The 19,206-nt window shown below is 34.7% G+C and overlaps 1 protein-coding gene across 4 annotated transcripts; it reads right to left on the bottom strand.

Moving 5' to 3' along the window:
• Nucleotides 1–287: 287 nt before the first annotated feature.
• Nucleotides 288–18,074, bottom strand: LOC117914747 (TNF receptor-associated factor homolog 1b-like). Of its 4 annotated transcripts, none has more exons than XM_034830206.1 (13): nt 17,768–18,074; nt 16,640–16,861; nt 14,000–14,111; nt 12,461–12,549; nt 12,302–12,370; nt 12,082–12,229; nt 10,344–10,502; nt 9,559–9,910; nt 7,519–7,631; nt 3,926–4,076; nt 2,818–3,293; nt 2,532–2,736; nt 288–2,162 (listed from the first exon to the last, which is right to left on the bottom strand). In XM_034830206.1, the coding sequence occupies exons 2-13, from the start codon at nt 16,815–16,817 to the stop codon at nt 756–758; spliced, it is 3,459 nt and encodes a 1,152-aa protein (XP_034686097.1). In that variant the 5' UTR covers nt 16,818–16,861; nt 17,768–18,074; the 3' UTR covers nt 288–755. The 4 variants fall into 4 exon arrangements, with proteins under 4 accessions (XP_034686097.1, XP_034686096.1, XP_034686095.1 ...); XM_034830205.1 differs by having other exon boundaries at nt 16,640–16,881; nt 17,793–18,074; XM_034830204.1 differs by having other exon boundaries at nt 17,793–18,074.
• Nucleotides 18,075–19,206: the final 1,132 nt, after the last annotated feature.

Genomic DNA, 19,206 nt, shown 5'->3' with positions numbered 1-19,206 from the left:
CATCATAAATGCCTACTCCTGGCATGTTTTACATATGACATTATGATTCACAGACATCTGAATCATTTAAGCCACCATGGCCGGGACATCTTATTAGTAGTATTCAGCTTTTATGGTAGATGTGATAACCTTCTTTTTCTTTTTTCTTTTTTTTTTTCTTTTTTTTTTTTCCTGTTCGCGCAAGAGCTCCAAGAAATGGGGTTGGTATCCAAATAGACCACGTCGTCGCGGAATGTGTTGGTGCGGTGTCTTCAGGGCACCAGAATGGATTACTGTACGCCAATCACTAAAAAAAAATGCAGACATAAACTTTATTATCTTAGGAAAGCAAGCTGGGGGAGGGGCTCATAATGATGCGCTTAAACCAGGTTGAGATCCTCCAGTTCAGTTTTATGAGGGGAATTGAGCGTAAGCAAATAAAAAAGAGCACAGCGCCAGAGTCCTAGCAGCAAATAAAACAAAGACTCCAACGCAAAAGCAATCAGATTCCCCCATTGTGCTCCAAAAGGGTTCCTTAACGAGCTTCACTCAATCCTCCCTACCCAAGTATGAAAGCTGAGCCCCTGGTTGAAAACAACTAAAGCTGGAAGCTAAGATGGCAGAATCACTCTTTGCAAAATAAGAGTTTTCTTATCAAAGGATTACAACCCTCACTCCAAATCTAAAAAGACCAACAAACTTCCTCAAAATACATTACTATAATGGACACAAACCCACTCATTTGCAGGCCAACTCCATCATAGCGTAGCTTCTTTTCAATGTCCATTTGAAGGCCGGAACATTGTATATCCATCAATGCCACATGCAGGATTTTGGTAATCTGGAATGTAATATGGGTAGCCATCGCTCTCCACTGCATTCCTTGCGTTAAACATAGGAATATCAGAACCAGCCACCTGCCACTGGTTTGGAATTAATCCATCTATTGGCCCGTTTGCATAATGTGGAGGATTAGCTTGTGGAATAAAATCCCTCAGTGGGTGGTCAAAATGGCTGCCAGAAGAGCCATAACTCCGTTGGAACACTTCATCATGATTGGCTCCAACATGGTAACTCCGTGTTCGCTCAAACCTGCAAGCACTAGTTGAAGAGCCCAAATCACCTGCTATGCCCATATCACCTGGAAAAGACCGCTGCCGACTCAGAAGTTGTGGCCCATTGCTGAGACTCTGGGAGCTTGTGCTTGCCCTAGCAGCCTTCCCTACCTGCTCATCATTGAGCAGATCATTGATGATGTCTAGGTGAGGGAAGGGGAACTCATCTATCATCACACCATGGGTCTGATACCCGGATGTACCGGCTGGAAACTCAGTTGAAAAGTGCTCCCTTGATCCACTGTGTACAGGATTGTAGAAATCAATGTTTTGAATGTCATTAAGCATGGAAGGACCACAGTTCGTGCTTCTGCTGGCATCCCTTTGAGAGCGCTCTGTCCATTGTGCACCATTCTGCAAGATGTCCTGTGTTCCCATTCCAAAAGAGAAGCCTGATTTGACAGAGTTCACATCCAACCGGTCAGAGTTTTGTGGTAAAAACATTGGTGAAGATACCAAGGTAGGCAGTTGCGAGTATGCTGGTGAAGAGTTCGCTGTTGAACTTGAGTGAGGATGACTGAAGCCAGATGAACTTGAAGAAACAGAGTTACCAATTATGGCATTTCTATAGGACTGAGGTACATAACTATGTGTTGCTGGTGAGGGGTCAGGACCTAACCGTCCAGCAGCACTCACAGAACGGGCTAGCAGTGGGGTTGTTTGAACCATAGAAACCACAGGAGCAGTTGGTCTTGGACCAGGGATTAGAGGAGCAGTAGAAGGCCTTGACACCATGGGCACTTGGTGAACTGTGGGTTGTTCAGTCGGTTTTGGAGTTGCAGCTTTTTGAGTCTCTGGTTTGGACACTATCATTGTTTGGGTTGAAGTTACTAAAGGTGCTGCTTTATAAGCTGCTTGTGGGCTGTTTGAAGATGTTTTCCTAACTGAAACAGGTTCAGCAATAGGAGTGCTCTTCGACTCCAACTTTAGCTGAGCAGTAGAGGGGAGACTTCTGGGAGGGCTCCGGGGAGGGGATGGTGCTGCTGTTGTCTTTTCTTTGGATTGCCTCTCTGTATCAACCTGGTCTTTGATGCTCAGTTTCTTCTGCAGCAAAACAACTTCTTCTTCCTATCATACGGAAAAGCAAATGTCAGGTTATTTTAAAACAAAGTTAATTGAGATTCATGAGAACAATGCCCTCAGAAAATAGAATGCAAAAAGTTGCACAGATTCAGTAAAATAAAGAATTACACCAAATTAAAGTTTAAGGTACATTTGATTTGTATTGTGTTGAGATTGAATCAGCCGTCAGACAACAGGAAAAGAACATCTTTTTAGTAAGATTACCAACAAACTGCATAGCCTACACCTACAGCCATAATTGTTCACCACTTAAATTTTCCGATTCCTTTTGTTTTATGGCATGACCTTCAGTGGGCAAATTCTTAAACAAGCAATATCATGACTATAAAAACAAAAGAAAATGACAAACCCCACCTTCTTAACCACATGCTGCTCAAGCCACTTTATCCGATCATGTAAGGAAAGACTGCCAGCTTCAGACTCAGATTCAGCTGCCTTACAACTACCAGAAGCATCATTTAGATCCCCAGCATCTGTGGCTGGTCCAGAGGGATGAGCATCCAACTCATTTGCCCAACTAGTCCCATCATATGCTACCTTACTTCGTTGATTTTTTCCTCTGCAAAATTAAGTGCCATTTCAAATGAATGCACGTATTATTGAACCATAGCACAAACACAAAAGAAGGCTATATCTTTACCTGCTTGGTGACTTTTGATTTTTGTAGTTTGGAAATGAGTTCCCTTTATAGGGCCCATTCATTACCACAGATGGGACTGAGTCTGTAGAACAAGTAGAGGAACTATCATCCATTACACCTGGGCTCTTCCTTTCTGTAATTCCATTCTGTACAGATGACAGACCACTAATCGCACTGCTACTGGCTTCTGTGGGAGGATGAACTTCAGATGTGTCAGTATCCCAATTGATATGACTAGCATCTCTGTCTTCTGAATCAGGCTGAGGCATTTCAGCAGCACAATCTACTGAATCAGACACATCAGAAACATCTTCCAGGGTATCAGGCTTTTCAAGCACAGTTTGCACTTGTTCCCTCATAAAGTCGTTTCTGCCATCATTAGGGCTCCCTTGTTGCTGCTTTTCTTGTAGTGTCACACCAGACCTTTCATCCTTTCCTTTATCTTTCCCTTTGCGATTGTTCCTTTTTTGTTTAGCCTGGTATTAGGCACAAAAAAGAAAATTTGTAAGAAAAAAACATGAAAGCTCAAAGAAAAATGAAGATTTTTATCAAGACATAAAATGTCACCCACATAAGTGAAAAGATGAAAACATGGTCAGGAGCACAGGTTGAGACCTGAATCTATAAATTAATATAGAAGCTAGAAATCTTTTTGAAAGCCAAGAAAAAGACATTTTCCCATTAAGTATCAGATTGATAAAGAAGGCCTTGCAAACTAAATTGACAACCAGACAATAATAAAAATGCAAAGCATGGAAATGCTTGGACATAATGATTCTAAATATCAATATATATTTGTGCTTCAGCCTACCATCAAAGTTGAATGACAGTGATCTTGAATCATGAAAAAATGTGATATGGCCACAAACTTTTATTACAGGAACACAAACTCCAAAATATGCAATAATTATTTTGGTTTTGACTGCCTTTGCAATTCATGCAAATAACTTTACTGCTACGAGTTATGATTATGATATTATCATGCTATGCAAACTCAAGTATTGCTCAATTGTTTGAGATCTGGTTACAACTCAAACATATTAGTTTAAATTTTGGAGATGGGAATTTCAAACTTCCCTAAGATCTAAATTAGGCAAAAGAATCAAACCTGCTTTTTCTTGGATTTTTTTTCCTTTTCAATTGCTCCTCGTTTTGCCTTCTGCTCACTTTCAGCCAACCAAGCTGCCTCTTCTTCACGGATGAGTTCTTCTTGCCTCTTCAAAGCAACAGCTTCCTGGTAGGAAACCTCAATTTTATTGCTGTACATAAATAAGGAAAAAAATTAGTGCAGCTAATAGGTAAAGATACCACAAAAATATAATCAGTTACTTATAAATCAAGCAGAAAATAGTAAAACTAAGTGTCTGTTTGGATACACTTCCTGTTCTCTGCTTTTAAAATCAGAAAATAGTAATGACTTTTAAATAAGATATAAGAACTCTTAGAAACTTATATTAAAAAAAGTAATGATTTTAAAAACTATTTAAAAAAATCCCTGCATCAAAACATTTTTGATACCTCAAATTTTAAAATTTCATAAGGTTTTAAAGATATAAGATAATATACAAGATGTCCTACTTTTATATGGAAGTTTCTGATTTCAAAAACAAAATATAAGGTGTATCCAAAAGGACACTAAGTTGTCATTTGGACTGTTTAATCATAAAATAGTAGTAACTACTATATGAAATACAAGAACTCTAAAAGACTTATCTTAAAAAAATAATAATAATAATAATGATTTTTAAAAACTGCTTGAAAATTTTGAGGTGTTAAAATTTAAAAAATTATGGAAGCAACTTTTCGAACATAGGATGAATTAATACTTTTTGTATAAAAGTTCTCATATTTGTATAGAAGTTACTATAATTCTCTGTTTACAAAAAACAACATATCTAGATGGCACCCAAATTAATCAACGATTGAAAGAATATATACATAGATATTTGATTCATTGTGGTAATTGCACTGTTCCATCAGTCAGCAAGCAAAACCAAGTTGTTAAACGGGTACCAAACAACAACCATCTTCATTACAAAGCTCAATTGTGAATTACTAGGTAAAAAATAAAACAAAATCCAACATTACATTTGGCCAACATGCAATGTGGCATAAATTGAAATAATAAATTTCCCCTTGAGCAAGAAGGCAATTAGTTAAGAAGCTGAACCTCAGCATTTGCATGGTTTCTCAAGTGAAACCAGATTAAGAGTGAGAACCATCTGAATGATGATAAACTCAAAGTAAAGAAGAGAGACAACAATAATTAAAAGCATTTTTAATAGAATATTATATCTCTGGCCCCTTAAGAGGACAATGAACCACTGGCCCTTTTATCATTAACAAATCTTCAAAAAGACTCCCTTTTACGATTTGGAAATCTGTGATCTCCAAAAGCATACTTCCCTGCTGCTCATGCAAGCTCCATTTGGCGTTTGAGAACAGTAGATCCTTTAAATTGTACAGGAAAGTCCAAAATTACTATTGTTCTTGACCTTGACAGCACAGATGTTTTGTTGAGGGTGAAAAAGGGCTTCCTATCATATTTTTGGTTCCCATTTTCAAGGAAATAGGATGGAGCCAGCCAAAGGAAGGTAAAAGTTCTAGGTAAAAAAAGGCAAGACCTTTAGATTTTAAATATTTCATCTTCATCCTACAATAGCAACCTGAATTTACTCAATGGGCAGCAATGGGTCCAGTCTACTTGAGGTCAAAAAACTAAAAATTTACTCAACCTGAATACAACCTGTTTAAAAATCGTGTCAAAATGACTTAATATGAACATGACTTGTTTATTACATGACCACGAATAGTTTAACATATAAATTAAGTTAGATCGCGTACGAACTAACACAGATAACCTGTTAAAATGATTCTAACCCATTAAACCCACTAAAACGATTTTAATCCATTAAATCTATTAACCCAATTACAACCCACTTAACCAATCTAAAATTTGAAACCTACAAAAATATTATTTTTAAAATAGTTTTTAGGTGCTTTAACTTTCAAGTTTTAATTTTTTTGAATATTACTTAATTTAATTATTTAAAAATATTATTTTTAAAAATACTTTTTAGGCATGTTAACTTTCAAGTTTTAATTTTATTTAATACTAATTAATTTAATTATTTAATTTTGATTATAATATGTTTAATAATATAAAAAGTAAACTAAATTTTGAAGTTCATACTTGTTTATTTTCTATTTAATGTTTTAATTATAAAATGTTTTTAATTTTTATAATGAAATATTACTTTAGTTAGTTATTTATTTATTAAATATTTTTAATCTTTATAATGAAATATTACTTTAGTTAGTTATTTATTTTTTTACCATATGATATTTATAATTTAAAAACTACTTCAAATTTTAATAATTTTTAAATATATAAAATTGATAAATCAATTTATATAGGTTAAACAGGTTGTGCCATAAACGGATCATTTTGACAGAATCAACAGATTAAATGGTTTAGATGGGTTGAGCAATCAAAATCAAACACAGCCTATTTATTAAACAACTTACACGGGCTGACACAATTATAAGACAAATAAGATGCACCAAACCCAAACACACCAAAATTTTGTATTGTTTTCAAGCCATATTGTCATGTGGTGTCAAAATTGCCACCCCAATCCAGAGCCAAATCACCAAAATAAGTTCCACCAAAAATGAGTTCACTGCAATTATGCTACTCTCCATTCTTTCTAGCCTGACAAATGAGATCCCAGAAACAGTTTACAGAAGAAAGAACATATCTAAAATCTACAGTTTTTCTTTCCCCCATCATTTTTTGTTAATAGGTAATATGGGTTTCTTCAACACAGTTCTAAAAATTTTAACTACCTCGTAAAAATCAAAGTTATCCATGAAATTAAAAAAGATAATATGTCATCCACTAAAAACTCCAGTAACCTCATTTTTAACAATTAACAAATATTCCTAGAAAGAAAGTATATCAAACAGAAAGAAATCTATTTGCTACTCATTTTAAAGGATTTTTAGGATTTCGAAGATAATATTGTTTCTACAGATTGACTGCCATTAAGATTACGGTTTCACAATATGCATCTCCTAATTTTTAGGAGGCAAGACTTTCCGCTCATTTCCACACTTCATATTTTGGTATGCGACTTAATCTTTGACTGATTATTATAAAATATAAAATAATACATTCAAACAAACAAAGCATGATAAAAGGATGGATTTGCTTTCAATGTCTACAAGTTTGCACACTATTATTAGATAGAACATATCTGAAAATTCTGAAGATAAGCAAAAACAGATAATTTGCTAGTGTATAGAAGGCAAAGTATATAAGAAAAAAAAACACTAGAACATATAGTCATTATCACAAAAAAATATCAAGCCAAACTCAAAAAATTTGTGTTGTGGATCAACTCCATTTGAATAAAAGATAACAGCATCAGTCTTCCAATCATTAAGAACAAGGACAGCTTGCAACAAGAAGATTAATCATTACAAGTTACATAAGCAGTCAGCAAGAGTAGGAGAAACTAAAAGAGTCCTTCCCTAAAGGTGATCCTTAGTGACTAACAAGAACATCCAGGAAAAGCAGGAGACTCGCAAATATTTATTTTATTAACAGCATTACACGCCAATAACTAAAAAAACAGAGCAGTTATTTCAAGACTAAGTCAATAAACAGTTTTCAGAAGAGGAATGAGGATGGATTACCTGAAAATATGGGCAAGGACAAAAATTTCAACTGTTCTACGACCCAATTCTGTAAGACGCCTTTCATCACGCTCGATGGAGTCCTTGTTGAAGTCCTCTCCAGGACCCCCATCCTACATACAAGAGACAGTGAACTCATAAATAAGGAAATAAGAGGAATTGGTAAGGAAAAGAAATACAAAGACCATGTTAAATAGATAAAGTTAGCCACACTGCAAAATAAGCACATTAATATCATTTTAGAAGTCAACACCATTACTTCTCTCAGAAAATCATTGCACTTTCCTCACTCCTAATTATTTTAACAGAAATAGAACAGTCAATGCCATGCTATTATCCTTGACTTATCAAAATACCAATTAGATCATATACAACAGACAATTCCTGCTAGGTGGTTTTATAATAAATTTTCAATCAAAAGTTAAGTCAAGATTCATATTGTAAGGAAAAAGCCCAAGAAGAAAGAAACAGAAAAGAAGATTCTGAGGCAGAATCTTTCCGCTTCAAGCATAAGGGAAGAAAATAAATGCAGCTGCATGAAATAAAAACAGAAAAAAGAAAATCCCTGAATAAACAAAGGAGAACTCAAGTGGGAATGAGAAATTCCAAGAAAATCTTGTTAGCTTAATGTAAATTAAGACCCATATCCTAACAATTTAAGCTTTTAGGAAGGCTGGTACCTTAACATGGTATTAGTCTATTGGAGCTAGAGGTCTTGAGTTCGAATCTCTCCTACTGCTAATATTCCCATGTGCAGCCCATAACCACATGTGAGGTAGGGTGTTAGCTTGAAATACTTTGTGGGCCCATGTCCTAATGGTTTAAGCTCTTACAAAAGTTGATAACTCAACAAACCTCATGTTCAACCCCACACTTCAGCAACGATGATTGCCTCTTGATTACTGTCTCTAACAGTACCCCTGCCCCCAACACAACTATAAGAAGTTTTATGGCACCATATGCCTCCAAGCAGTATAGATAGGTGTATGTGAGGTCAAATTACAAGTGCGATTTCATTATAAACTTTCCTTTTACTGATACTATGTGTACGATGATAGTCCTTGTTCAGTCTATTAGATAACCCCAAAGTCTTCTGCTATTTTTTATAGAACTTCCTTCGCAGAAGGAACTCATCAACCATACGACACCACAGGATGGTTTATTAATGATTTAAAAAATAAATAAACTAGATTGATTTAACAATTTAGTTGCTTGTGCAATAACTTGACTCTGCATCTTTTAAATCAAGATGTCATGTTTAAGTAAATTTGATCAATTTGAACAGAAGAAACTGCTTGATACCCAAGTTCCTATGTGGCCCAGGTTAGTCAAAATGTAATGATAAATGCTCTCATCTGGCCCAAAACATTAGCGCATTGAGGTTGAAGAGATTTCTGAAACCTTAAAACTAAAGAATAACATAAGACACCCAGTGGCAATCTTGGAGACAAACGATTCATTCACCAAGAATAAAGGAATCCGAATAGAAAAATAGCTGAATAGATACACAGATGGATATAGAGAGAGGGAGAGAAGAAAAATGATTATTTCAAGAACCTGCTTTATTTACAATCAATTACCATTTAGAACTAGTTAATCATCTACACTTGATAGAAACTGCTTGGCATCAAACTAATTTGTGCAAATGGGAAATCTAAATTGTGATTTAGATATGTTATGCTAATAAAGTAATAATATCAAGGACCAGACAAATCAAACTGTTTTCCTGGAAACTAAGTACAAAACTAACTTGTGTGTATGCAGTATGGTTTGTTAGGATTTCTAAAACGTCCAGCACACAATCCATTCTTTTAGCAGCTGAGAAGTCATTCTAGAAGAAAAGGTCACATGCCACCACATAGAAACATAAGAGGAGAGGGAAGAACACAAACTTCATCAGACACTAAATTATTATCATATAGCAAGAACCTAATTTCATAACATGAGTTAAACCCATCTAACTCACAGGTTCATGCTAATAAGAAATTTCCAGAAAGCCATTATTACCATAAAGGTTTTGACAGGCATCCAACAGCTCACCTTTGTACGATTCTGGGGACCTTTCTCATCTTTTGGAGGCAATGGTTCCAAAGCAGCCCTTTCAAGCAGTAATAAAACATCATCCACCAAAACAAACATATCTTTCTCCACACGAACAATAGGAGCTGGCATTTCTTCAGCATCCAATAGTTTCGCCCTCCCCTTCTTGCTCTTATTAGTCTGGCCTTCAAGAGCCTTCAGACCACTGTACAAAGAATCCATTACCAAAGTGGATGTGACTTCCTTCTCTATAAAAAAGTGTTTTACAACTACTTTCAGAATGGAGTCCGTTTTCTCCCTGGACATGCGGCGCCTAGCATTTTGGTCAATTCCCAACCAGAAAGCACAGAAGCTGCAAATATTGAAAATGATCATATTTATCACAAAAAAATAAATCATAATAACAAAAATATTCAAGATCAACCAACAAATGACAACCAAAAGGTAAAGCATAACAAGGAAAATGATCAGGTTTATAGATCACAAGCTACAAATGGAAAATATCAAGGTCCAAAGTGTCTCCCCCAAGCAGACTGTAAAATAGGTTTAACCCCGTTAAAAAAAAAAAAAAAAAAAAAAAAAAAAAAGAAGGTTCAATTTTTGCACAAGTGAATACAATGACATACAGCAGTTGCCAAACCAATGACCATTAGAAGTAGGAGACAATTTAATCTGAAAACCATAAAGTCCAGCACCTCGGAGAAGCTCATGTTAACTATAACTGATAATTACAGTTCTATCCAAGTTATAAATGATCCAACATTCTGAAGATGAAAATATGCTACCTTGACCATCTAGCTTTGTCCTCTATCAACTTCCCAAGCTTGCCTCTTCTCTCTTCCACAAAACGCCGGCAAATTTGCTCCACATTTGTAAGATAGACACGAACAAGTTCTCTCCTGTACTGGCAATCAAGACAACGGAATGGACGGTCTGCTCTCTCCCTATAACTCAAAAGAGTAAAAAAGGAATTGGTCACCAAGATGTTAAATTGTGCACATAACCAGAAGCAAAAGGCTATCATATTAGTGAGAGGAGAAGCCTAAAAGTACTCACTAGAAATATTTCAAAAATTTAAGCCTACAATCAAGATGAGGCCGATGGAAAATTGAAGCTATGATAACCTATCAAACTAAGAGGAACACCCAATGAAGAAAGAGAGGGAGCACATTCATGGTTCACTCAAAATTTCCTAAAAAACCTTCATAATATGTTCACTTTTTACAAAATAAACTCGATTTTGTTAATGCCCATGTGTAACAAGCTATGTTGCAGAGAAATGAAAATTGAACAGGCATTTCAATAATTCAGCCGATTTCCCACATCCTGAGATCTGGCAATTGGATGAATTAAACATACCAGCAGCAGACACAAATACCATAATCTAGGTAACCTTGTTGTTCATTAGTTATGAACAGGCACACAATGCACATAAAATGTTGTTGGGAGTGGTGCTGTTCCTGCTGTTATTGTTGTAAGACAGGCCTACTACCATCATTTCAAGCATGTTATGCACAACCCTCAGATATTAAATCTGAGAAGTGCAAGTGTCAGGTAGTGCGAGTCCAACAGAAAGTTGAATGTACAGTTACTGCAAAACAAGGGGTATACAAAAAATTGATTTAAAAGTGCATGCAGCAAAAGAAGGGGTATCCTTAAAAGAAAGATGAAAGTGAAAGTGTCATGTGTAAGTGCTGGGTAGTCCAATTCCAGCAGAAAATTGAATTTACTATTACATGCTGCAAAAGAGAGGTATCTGTAAAAGGGGAGAAAAATATTTCAAATTTTCAGGTTGGTAATTAATCCCCAACCCCCAAGCTAATGAGATTAAATAATATAGACTAGCTTAATAGAGATAAAAATTCTTCTTTACGCCATTTCTCACTTCAGATATAATCAGATGATACACAATAAATATTTGCCGGAAGTCCATACCTAGAAATGAATTGTAACAGAATGACTTGATCACAGAACAAACTTCAATGAGAAAGATTAAAATAGCATACCACAATTAGCATTAATAACTAACACTCTTATCCTCAGATTTGCATTGCCATGAGATGCAAAGAAATTTATATGATAAAAAAATATAATTTGCAAATATATGTTAACAATATATGATTCACATAGAAACTTCTATTATAAGAAACATAATTGGGAAAAAATAAAATAAAAATAGGAGTAAATTGCCAGCAGTAAGATTTTAATCTCAAGTGGTTTAGGGGCCTTTTAGTTGATGCTAACTTTTCAGTTTTAGATTTTTGTTGATTCTTTGAGAAGATGTTAGGTCATTTTGTCGTCTTTATTTTCCATTTTTGGTTTTTTTGGCATGCCTTGTACTCCTGGCACACTTGGGTTGTGCCCCCCTTTATAGGCGCCTAAATTTATTTTGTTCCTACACTGTGTTAAAAAAAATATTAAAATAAAAAAAATAAAAAGGAGAAGAAAGGGGAAAATGATGAAGGATACCATCCCAAAGACCAAACAAACTTTCAACTTCAAAAGCAATGAATTATAAACCACCTGATAACTTGGACTTGAGCCTTTATAATAAGAGTGTCAGCATCAATAAACCCATCTAACACTTTTGATAGTTCCATGAATTTTTTCCACCCCCAATCATGCTCTTTCTTCCAAAATCGATGCAACGTATCTACAAATTTGGCATTTTCTGTGTTAAGACACAAGATGGTAAATTCCAAGACTCCATTACAACAACTAAACCACCATCTAACCAACTAACCAGAATATTTAGATTTCTTTGGATCTTTATTAACCACGGCTATTGTAAACTGTGCAAAATGACTCCATCCTGTTTCAAAAACAAAGCAAAAATTATATTATATCAACCATGGATTGCGAACATTGATTGTTAAAGAAAAATCATTAAGTAATAAAAAACCTGGAAGAAGTTTGTCATGATTAGCAACACAAAGAAACAAGGAGAGGTGGTTGCAGACATCACAACCCTGGGGATATATTAAAATGTACCTGCCAACCACAGCACAAGCTTAAATTAAATCTAACAAGTGGAAATACTTTTCATGCTAGAATGAATGGGCTTGCATTGCAAGTGTGTTTAAATCATATATTTAACTATGGCACACGCATTTGACAAGAATATCACAGAATTGTCATTGTTCAAAACTCCATCATCAAGATGAGACCACTTCAGAAATGTAATAGTTATACAACAGTGACCATGTTGATACATTGGAACACATATGCAAGCTCAAGGTGTCACCATGTGCAACATGGCATGGAGGCTACAGCAATTTTTCTCGTCACAAGATATATATTATAACATTATTACTTAAAGAATCTAAGAAATGGAATAAATCATCCATGGCGAGACCAATAGCATCTACTATCCTTTATTGAGAAGCAAGGAGACCTTGCAAAGGATGATCACACACCTCTTAACTCCTTTATAATCTCTAAAGATCTTTGCATGCTGTAAACAACCTATCCCTGCTGCTATGTTCATTTAGAACCTGACTATGTTAAAATCACTGCATACACACCAAGGATCTTCCCACAGCCCCTAACTCAGCCCATAGATCCTCCCTTTCCCTCCTTGAAGTTGGATGATATACCCCAAAGAATACCCAAATAAAACCATCCTCCAATACACTTGAATTGACATGAAATGGAAAAATCCCCCACCTCCATGCCATTAAGCTCTAGCGCCCTCTTGTCCCAAAAGACTACCACTCCTCCAACTGCACCCTTAACTTCCACCGCTCCCCATCCTAGGAGTCTTCCCACCCTAAGCTTCTTACAATGTCCACCATCATATTCTGAATTTTTGTTTCATGTAAACACACCAGGTCTATCCTCTGCGATCAAATTAGGGACTTTATAAATTTCCTCATCATTTGCTCCCCTCACATTCCATGAAAGAATCCTTTAACTTTATAAGTACATTGTATCTCGTTCCTAACCTTGCCATTCTTACTCACTTTAGCTTTTCCAATCATATAATTCACGAAGCATTCCAACCTCCTTGGTTCTCTTTCAAATCTAAACGAACAGATTTTCTTCTTTCCCTTCACAATAGTCCAGGCCTTTGATTCTCCTTTTCCCTTCAACTTCTTCTCCCTCTTATAAAACCTAAATGTTTCACACCCCCTTTTTAATTAAATTCTGTGTCATACCACATTTTTAAATTGAACTCTATGTGCTGCATTACACCGATGTAAAAGTGCACCCATGTATATCTATCTACTAAACATATATGCACACATAAATATAGTTCATGCATACGAAAAAAAAAAAATATATATATATATATATAAACATATATTTAAATTTGACTACGATACATAAATTGAATTTGATGCTGATGCATTCCAAGAATGAGAATCTACTAGAAAGAAAATGAGAAAGTGAACCAGAAGACAGCACATCTGACCAAAAATTTACATTAAAAACTTCATACCATTTGTAACCGCCAACCTCAAACGCATTACTACGGAGTTCTCTCTTGTTAATCTGTGAAAATTTCTCAATCTTCCATGTGTATTTTCCATATAACTCAGATGGCTTGGCCCCTACAAATCAGTAAAAATAATTTTTAACCATGTAAGGGTAAAGCAGAAGAGACAGCACTTATGATTCTCAACAGGAAGAATAGGATAGATTGCAATAAAAAACTAAAACTTAATCATTATTGAACAGCATATTCCCACTATCTTTACTGAACAACATATCCAACACGCATGAAGGAAGTAGTAATTCATGCTCTAGTTTTGTTGTGAAATACATATTAAAAACATGATAAACTCCCTTCAAATATGGAAAACTAATATTCACGGCAAACAGCATTTGCTTAAGAGAGGAAACTATAATCATCAGTACATACTAAAGCCATGGCCATGCAAAATTCCATTTCATGAATAAGTTTGGTTAGTCCAAGGTGAAAATGTTCTGCATGTGCAACCAAAGCAGCATAAAAATGCTGGTAGCTTAGAAACGTATTAAAAGGCTTGGACCTCCTCATTCAAATACTATTTCACCATTACATGAAGCAAAATTCTTTTACATTTATATGAATGAAGATCCAGTGGTTTTAAGATTTTTCCTTTTTTATAAGTGTATGCATCCAGTGGTTTTAAGATGATTCATACTTTGATCAAACATATCCAACTGAAGGAAACTTCCACGGTTCTAAGGGTATTTTGAAATCATAGAAAGTTAATAGAAGAGCAGAGATCAATCTTGGATACATATAACAGCAGATGGGGGGAAAAACCAAAGAAGCCTCTTTCAGAATTAAAGTTTTGTTTTCTATATAACATTCACAATTTTTAATGATATCTGGCAGGTTTCTTTGAACACAAATCCCTCATGGGAACACAAAAAGTCTCAATTGAAAGTACAATATTTTAGAATTACATTGGAGATATATATAGGTTTCCCCAAAATCCAAAATCTTTTCAATAATTTGGACCTAAATAATATGAAAATCTAGGTAGCCTAGTTGCAAGTTGATTTGTATCTCAATTATACTTCAATGCACTAGATTTATATCATATTATTTCAATTAAGTCATGAACAATGGGTTTGACACAAGCTTCTGCCACAGCATTCGATGCAAAGTTCAATTTTAATGCTCTATTTACTGATTCAGTTTTTAAAATAGGAAGCAATTATGTACCCAACATGTTTGTTTCCCACATAAATAAAAACAAAATGAATATCTAAATCTGTGATCCTGGTATACTCCGTGTATACTCTTACTTTAGCCTTTTTGGCTTTTAATGAATTTCCTTTACCTATCAAAAAAAATATATCTAAATCTGTGTTCTCAAATAGGGAAAAAAAAAATTGCACTCTGACCAAAAGACACTTTGTGATTACATGAAGCTTTAATTTGTATTATCCAAAATAGATACAATTTACTTGCAACCCATGCTATTAACTAGATAGGAGCTCCTACCCTAGCTCAAACTACATGAGTTCTAGAAGAGACGCCATTTTCCATTTTAGTAAGGCTGAGTGCTAGGAAAAAGAAAATTCAGAAAACTGCACGTTGAAGATGTTCCTAACAAACAAGAAGATTGAGCCACCACAATTTTGTTCAGACGAAGATCAAGAAGCGAAAAGAAGCATCCACCATAATTTTGTTCATTACAAAATCGATGTATCTCTATTTATTTCTTGAATACCCTCCGGTCATGTCTTCCCATATAACACAAAATAAGTTAAAAATGGTATTAACTCCATAATGCCATACAGACACCCAAGACCTGAGAAAATTGTTTCAACCTTAAAGAAAAATCAGAAAATGACATACCACAAGAAAACTGGGCCCTACCAAGCTAAATCAAAATAGCATCTGGAACAGGCCCCTTTAAATTTGCATGTAATAAAAATTTCAAATACTTAAATTTCAAGTACTTAAATTTTCCCCTCTCTCCAGACCATGGTGCAAGTATTCCATCATTTTTATTGGCAACTGTACAAGCTAGAGCCCCGGATGGGGAAGTATTTTCCATCTGAAAAGTAAAGTTGCTGTCGTCTTTGTCACTATTATCTCACAGCTCCACCTCCATTACATAATCCAACAACCAATACAAACTCAATTTGGTAAGCTTCTTGAGTGCCTCATTAGCAAGCATCTGTCAGTGTATTTAGTAAAACATAAAAGGCACTTCAGAGCAGAATCCCTTTGGGACTGACAAGCATCTTTCAGCAATGGTTGGTAATGGGCATGCAGGAAGAGTTTTTAAAATTAAAGTTCTTCTACACATTAAATAGCAGCTGCTTCTATTAGAACTACATTGAATTGGGCCACATATTTTTTAAACTTTCAAAATTTTTAAAAATAAAATAAAAATGAAAGCCTCTAAGCTCAATCTCCTTTGTACATTTGCAGTTTTAAACTTTCATCAAGACCATAAAATACAAGCCTCCATCTCAGCATAGTTCATAAACCATTACCCTCAATTGAAATTTCCTATTTTTAGAGAAACAGCTTTCCCACAAAGGTGTACTACAGGTAAGTAATAATTAAATAAAGTAAGGAAACAAGGAAAGACATCTACATTAAATAAAGGATTAGAAAAAAAAACCATACCAGTATCATCGGGATCATCTGAGTCCCAGTAAGGTGGGGAAGTTGATGGGGTTCCATTTTCCACTTGCTCAGAGGACCGCCATTCTGCCAATGCTTCTCCCGACTGGCATCGTTGCCCACTTGAAATAATATCTGTAGACCTACCAACTCCGCTCTCCTCACTTGCAATCCCAGCCATGTCCACTGCAAACCCCCTCCCCCACACTACTTCAACTTCGCCCACTGCCAAAAAAAACAAGGAACTCCACAAGAGAACAGTCAATAATTAGCCAAGATAACACCATTTTGAGTGAAAGCTTAATTACCAATATAGCTATAGCAAATAATTACCAATATTTTCAACCATAAACCCCAAACTTAAATCTGCAGTTATCCATTAAAAGCAAAAAAAATCCCGTTTGAGACTATTAAAAGAATCAAATTGAAAATGGCAAAATTAGAAATAAACAGGAAGCTATAATTTTCCACAAAAAGAATCCCATCAAGCACAACAGACCGCAACTCCCCAGAGTAATCGGTTCAGAAACCGCCAGGCACCATTAGGCGGATAAGAGAATGTAAGAAAATAAACAAAAGCAAATTTTTAAATTTTAGATTTGTCATTGATGAGGACCCGATAAATCAACAAATCTTTATACGACTATGTGGCCTAGTTAAGTTAAGTTCTTCCGAAAATTCGTATTTTTATTTTTTTCTTCTTTTCTCCATCTTGATTTTCTCAGCAACCAAACAGAAGATATAACACTTGCATCGGCAATTTTAAACCAACCATCAATTAAAACCCTTGGAAACGAAAAGCCGCATCAAAGGAAAAACAAACAAACTGCAATAAACCCTAAAATCAAACAATCAAAAAAAAAAAAACATAAGCCCAAAAAGAATCAAAAACAGAAACCCTGAGAAAGAATCCACAAACCCAATTCAAAGAAACAGAAGCCCAATAACACCCACAACAATTCTCACCCAAACAAAGAAGATCGCAAGGAAAAAACCCCCAAAAAAACCCTGATGAAAAATCAAACCCTAAAACTAAAAAGATTTAAAATCAAAATCCAAGAGAACAAAAAAAATCGAGTAATCAATTGATGAAAACCGTCGGCGTCCCACAGATCGAATAACAAGACAAACCTGGAAAGAAAAAACAGAGCTTTACCAATGGCGAACCGTAGCTGTTTCGAAGGTCGGAGAAGCGAGAGAGAGAAAGAGGCAGAAGAGCAGCAGAGCAGAAGCGGAACCCAAAATAAAATTATATTTAATTTATTTTTTTCCGATTTTTTTAATATTAATTTATTAAACGGATGAACAGTGAGGAGGAGATATAGAAACAACAAAGGGCTTGCCTTCTTCTCCCCCTCTCTCTCTCTTCTAAGGAAAAGAAAAAAGGAAAAAGAAAATAGCAATTGAAATGAGAAAAATGAAAAAAAGGGAAAAAAGAGAAAAAGGAAAATATATTAATGGGGGATTTGTGTGTATAGAGAGGCAGTGACAAATGTGGGGGAGCAGAACAGCGTTGGTTCCATACTTGACTAGTTTTGGGTGCCAAGAATTTTGTGTGATTGGATCAACGCTTTGTGGGGCCCACCTTTTGCAATTAGGGTTTCTGTTCTTCTTGGGTTTTCTTCCCGGTCGGGTCGGATTCTGCCGCATAGCTTTTATGCATATTGATATTGATTATTTGTATAGTTTGTATATAGGGTTGGTTTAGATGATTCTTAGGTTGGATTGCATCCATCCCGTAGTTGTCTGGTGTTGATTTTCTAGGGTTTTCTTGCATGATTTTTGGGCTGGGTTGGTTACATTGGATCATATAGGGCTGGGTTGTATCTAGGGTTTTGAGTTTCTAGGGTTTTTTTGGGATGATTTTTGGGTTTGGATCGTGGTTTTTTTAGGGTTTTTTGGATGATTTTGTAGATTTAGTATTCCATAAAATTTGTCTCTTTACCACATTTTTTTTTTATGAAAAATAGAAAAGGGTAATATTTATGAAGTCTGTGCCCTTTTATCCCTATTAATAATTAATATATTTCTAAATTTTTATTATTACCTAAAATGGCTAAAAAAAATTTATTAACCCACAAATATAATATGATTGTGGTATGTGAGTTTGTGAGTTTGTGCCTTTTCCATTCATATTAAATAATAATAAATATATTTATAATTTTTCCTATCTAACGCTATCGTAAATTTTAGTTGTTATAAAATATTATCTACAAATATTATAGCAATCTTACTTAATTAAGTTGGTATTTATTTTTTTTTTAGTTTTTAATTGAAAGCAATTTGTTTTTAAATTTTAATTTTTTTTTTTACTTTTTATGTTCATGATTTATTATAAATTTTTTGTTGAATATAAAAGGTTAAATTTTTTTATTTTTTTCTAAATGAAAAAATAAATATGTTAATTTTTTTTATTTTTAATATTTAATATAAATAAAATACTACAAAAACAAACAATTTAATACTTAATATTATAAATATTAAAGTTTTATTTAAAGTTAAGTGAAAAAAATAAATACCATCAAAATATTTGATTTTTTTTATTCAATTAAAAGTAGCATATTAATATT

This window comes from Vitis riparia, chromosome 5, assembly GCF_004353265.1.
Source record: "Vitis riparia cultivar Riparia Gloire de Montpellier isolate 1030 chromosome 5, EGFV_Vit.rip_1.0, whole genome shotgun sequence".
Taxonomy (NCBI): domain Eukaryota; kingdom Viridiplantae; phylum Streptophyta; class Magnoliopsida; order Vitales; family Vitaceae; genus Vitis; species Vitis riparia.
This window is presented reverse-complemented; position numbering and strand designations above follow the sequence as displayed.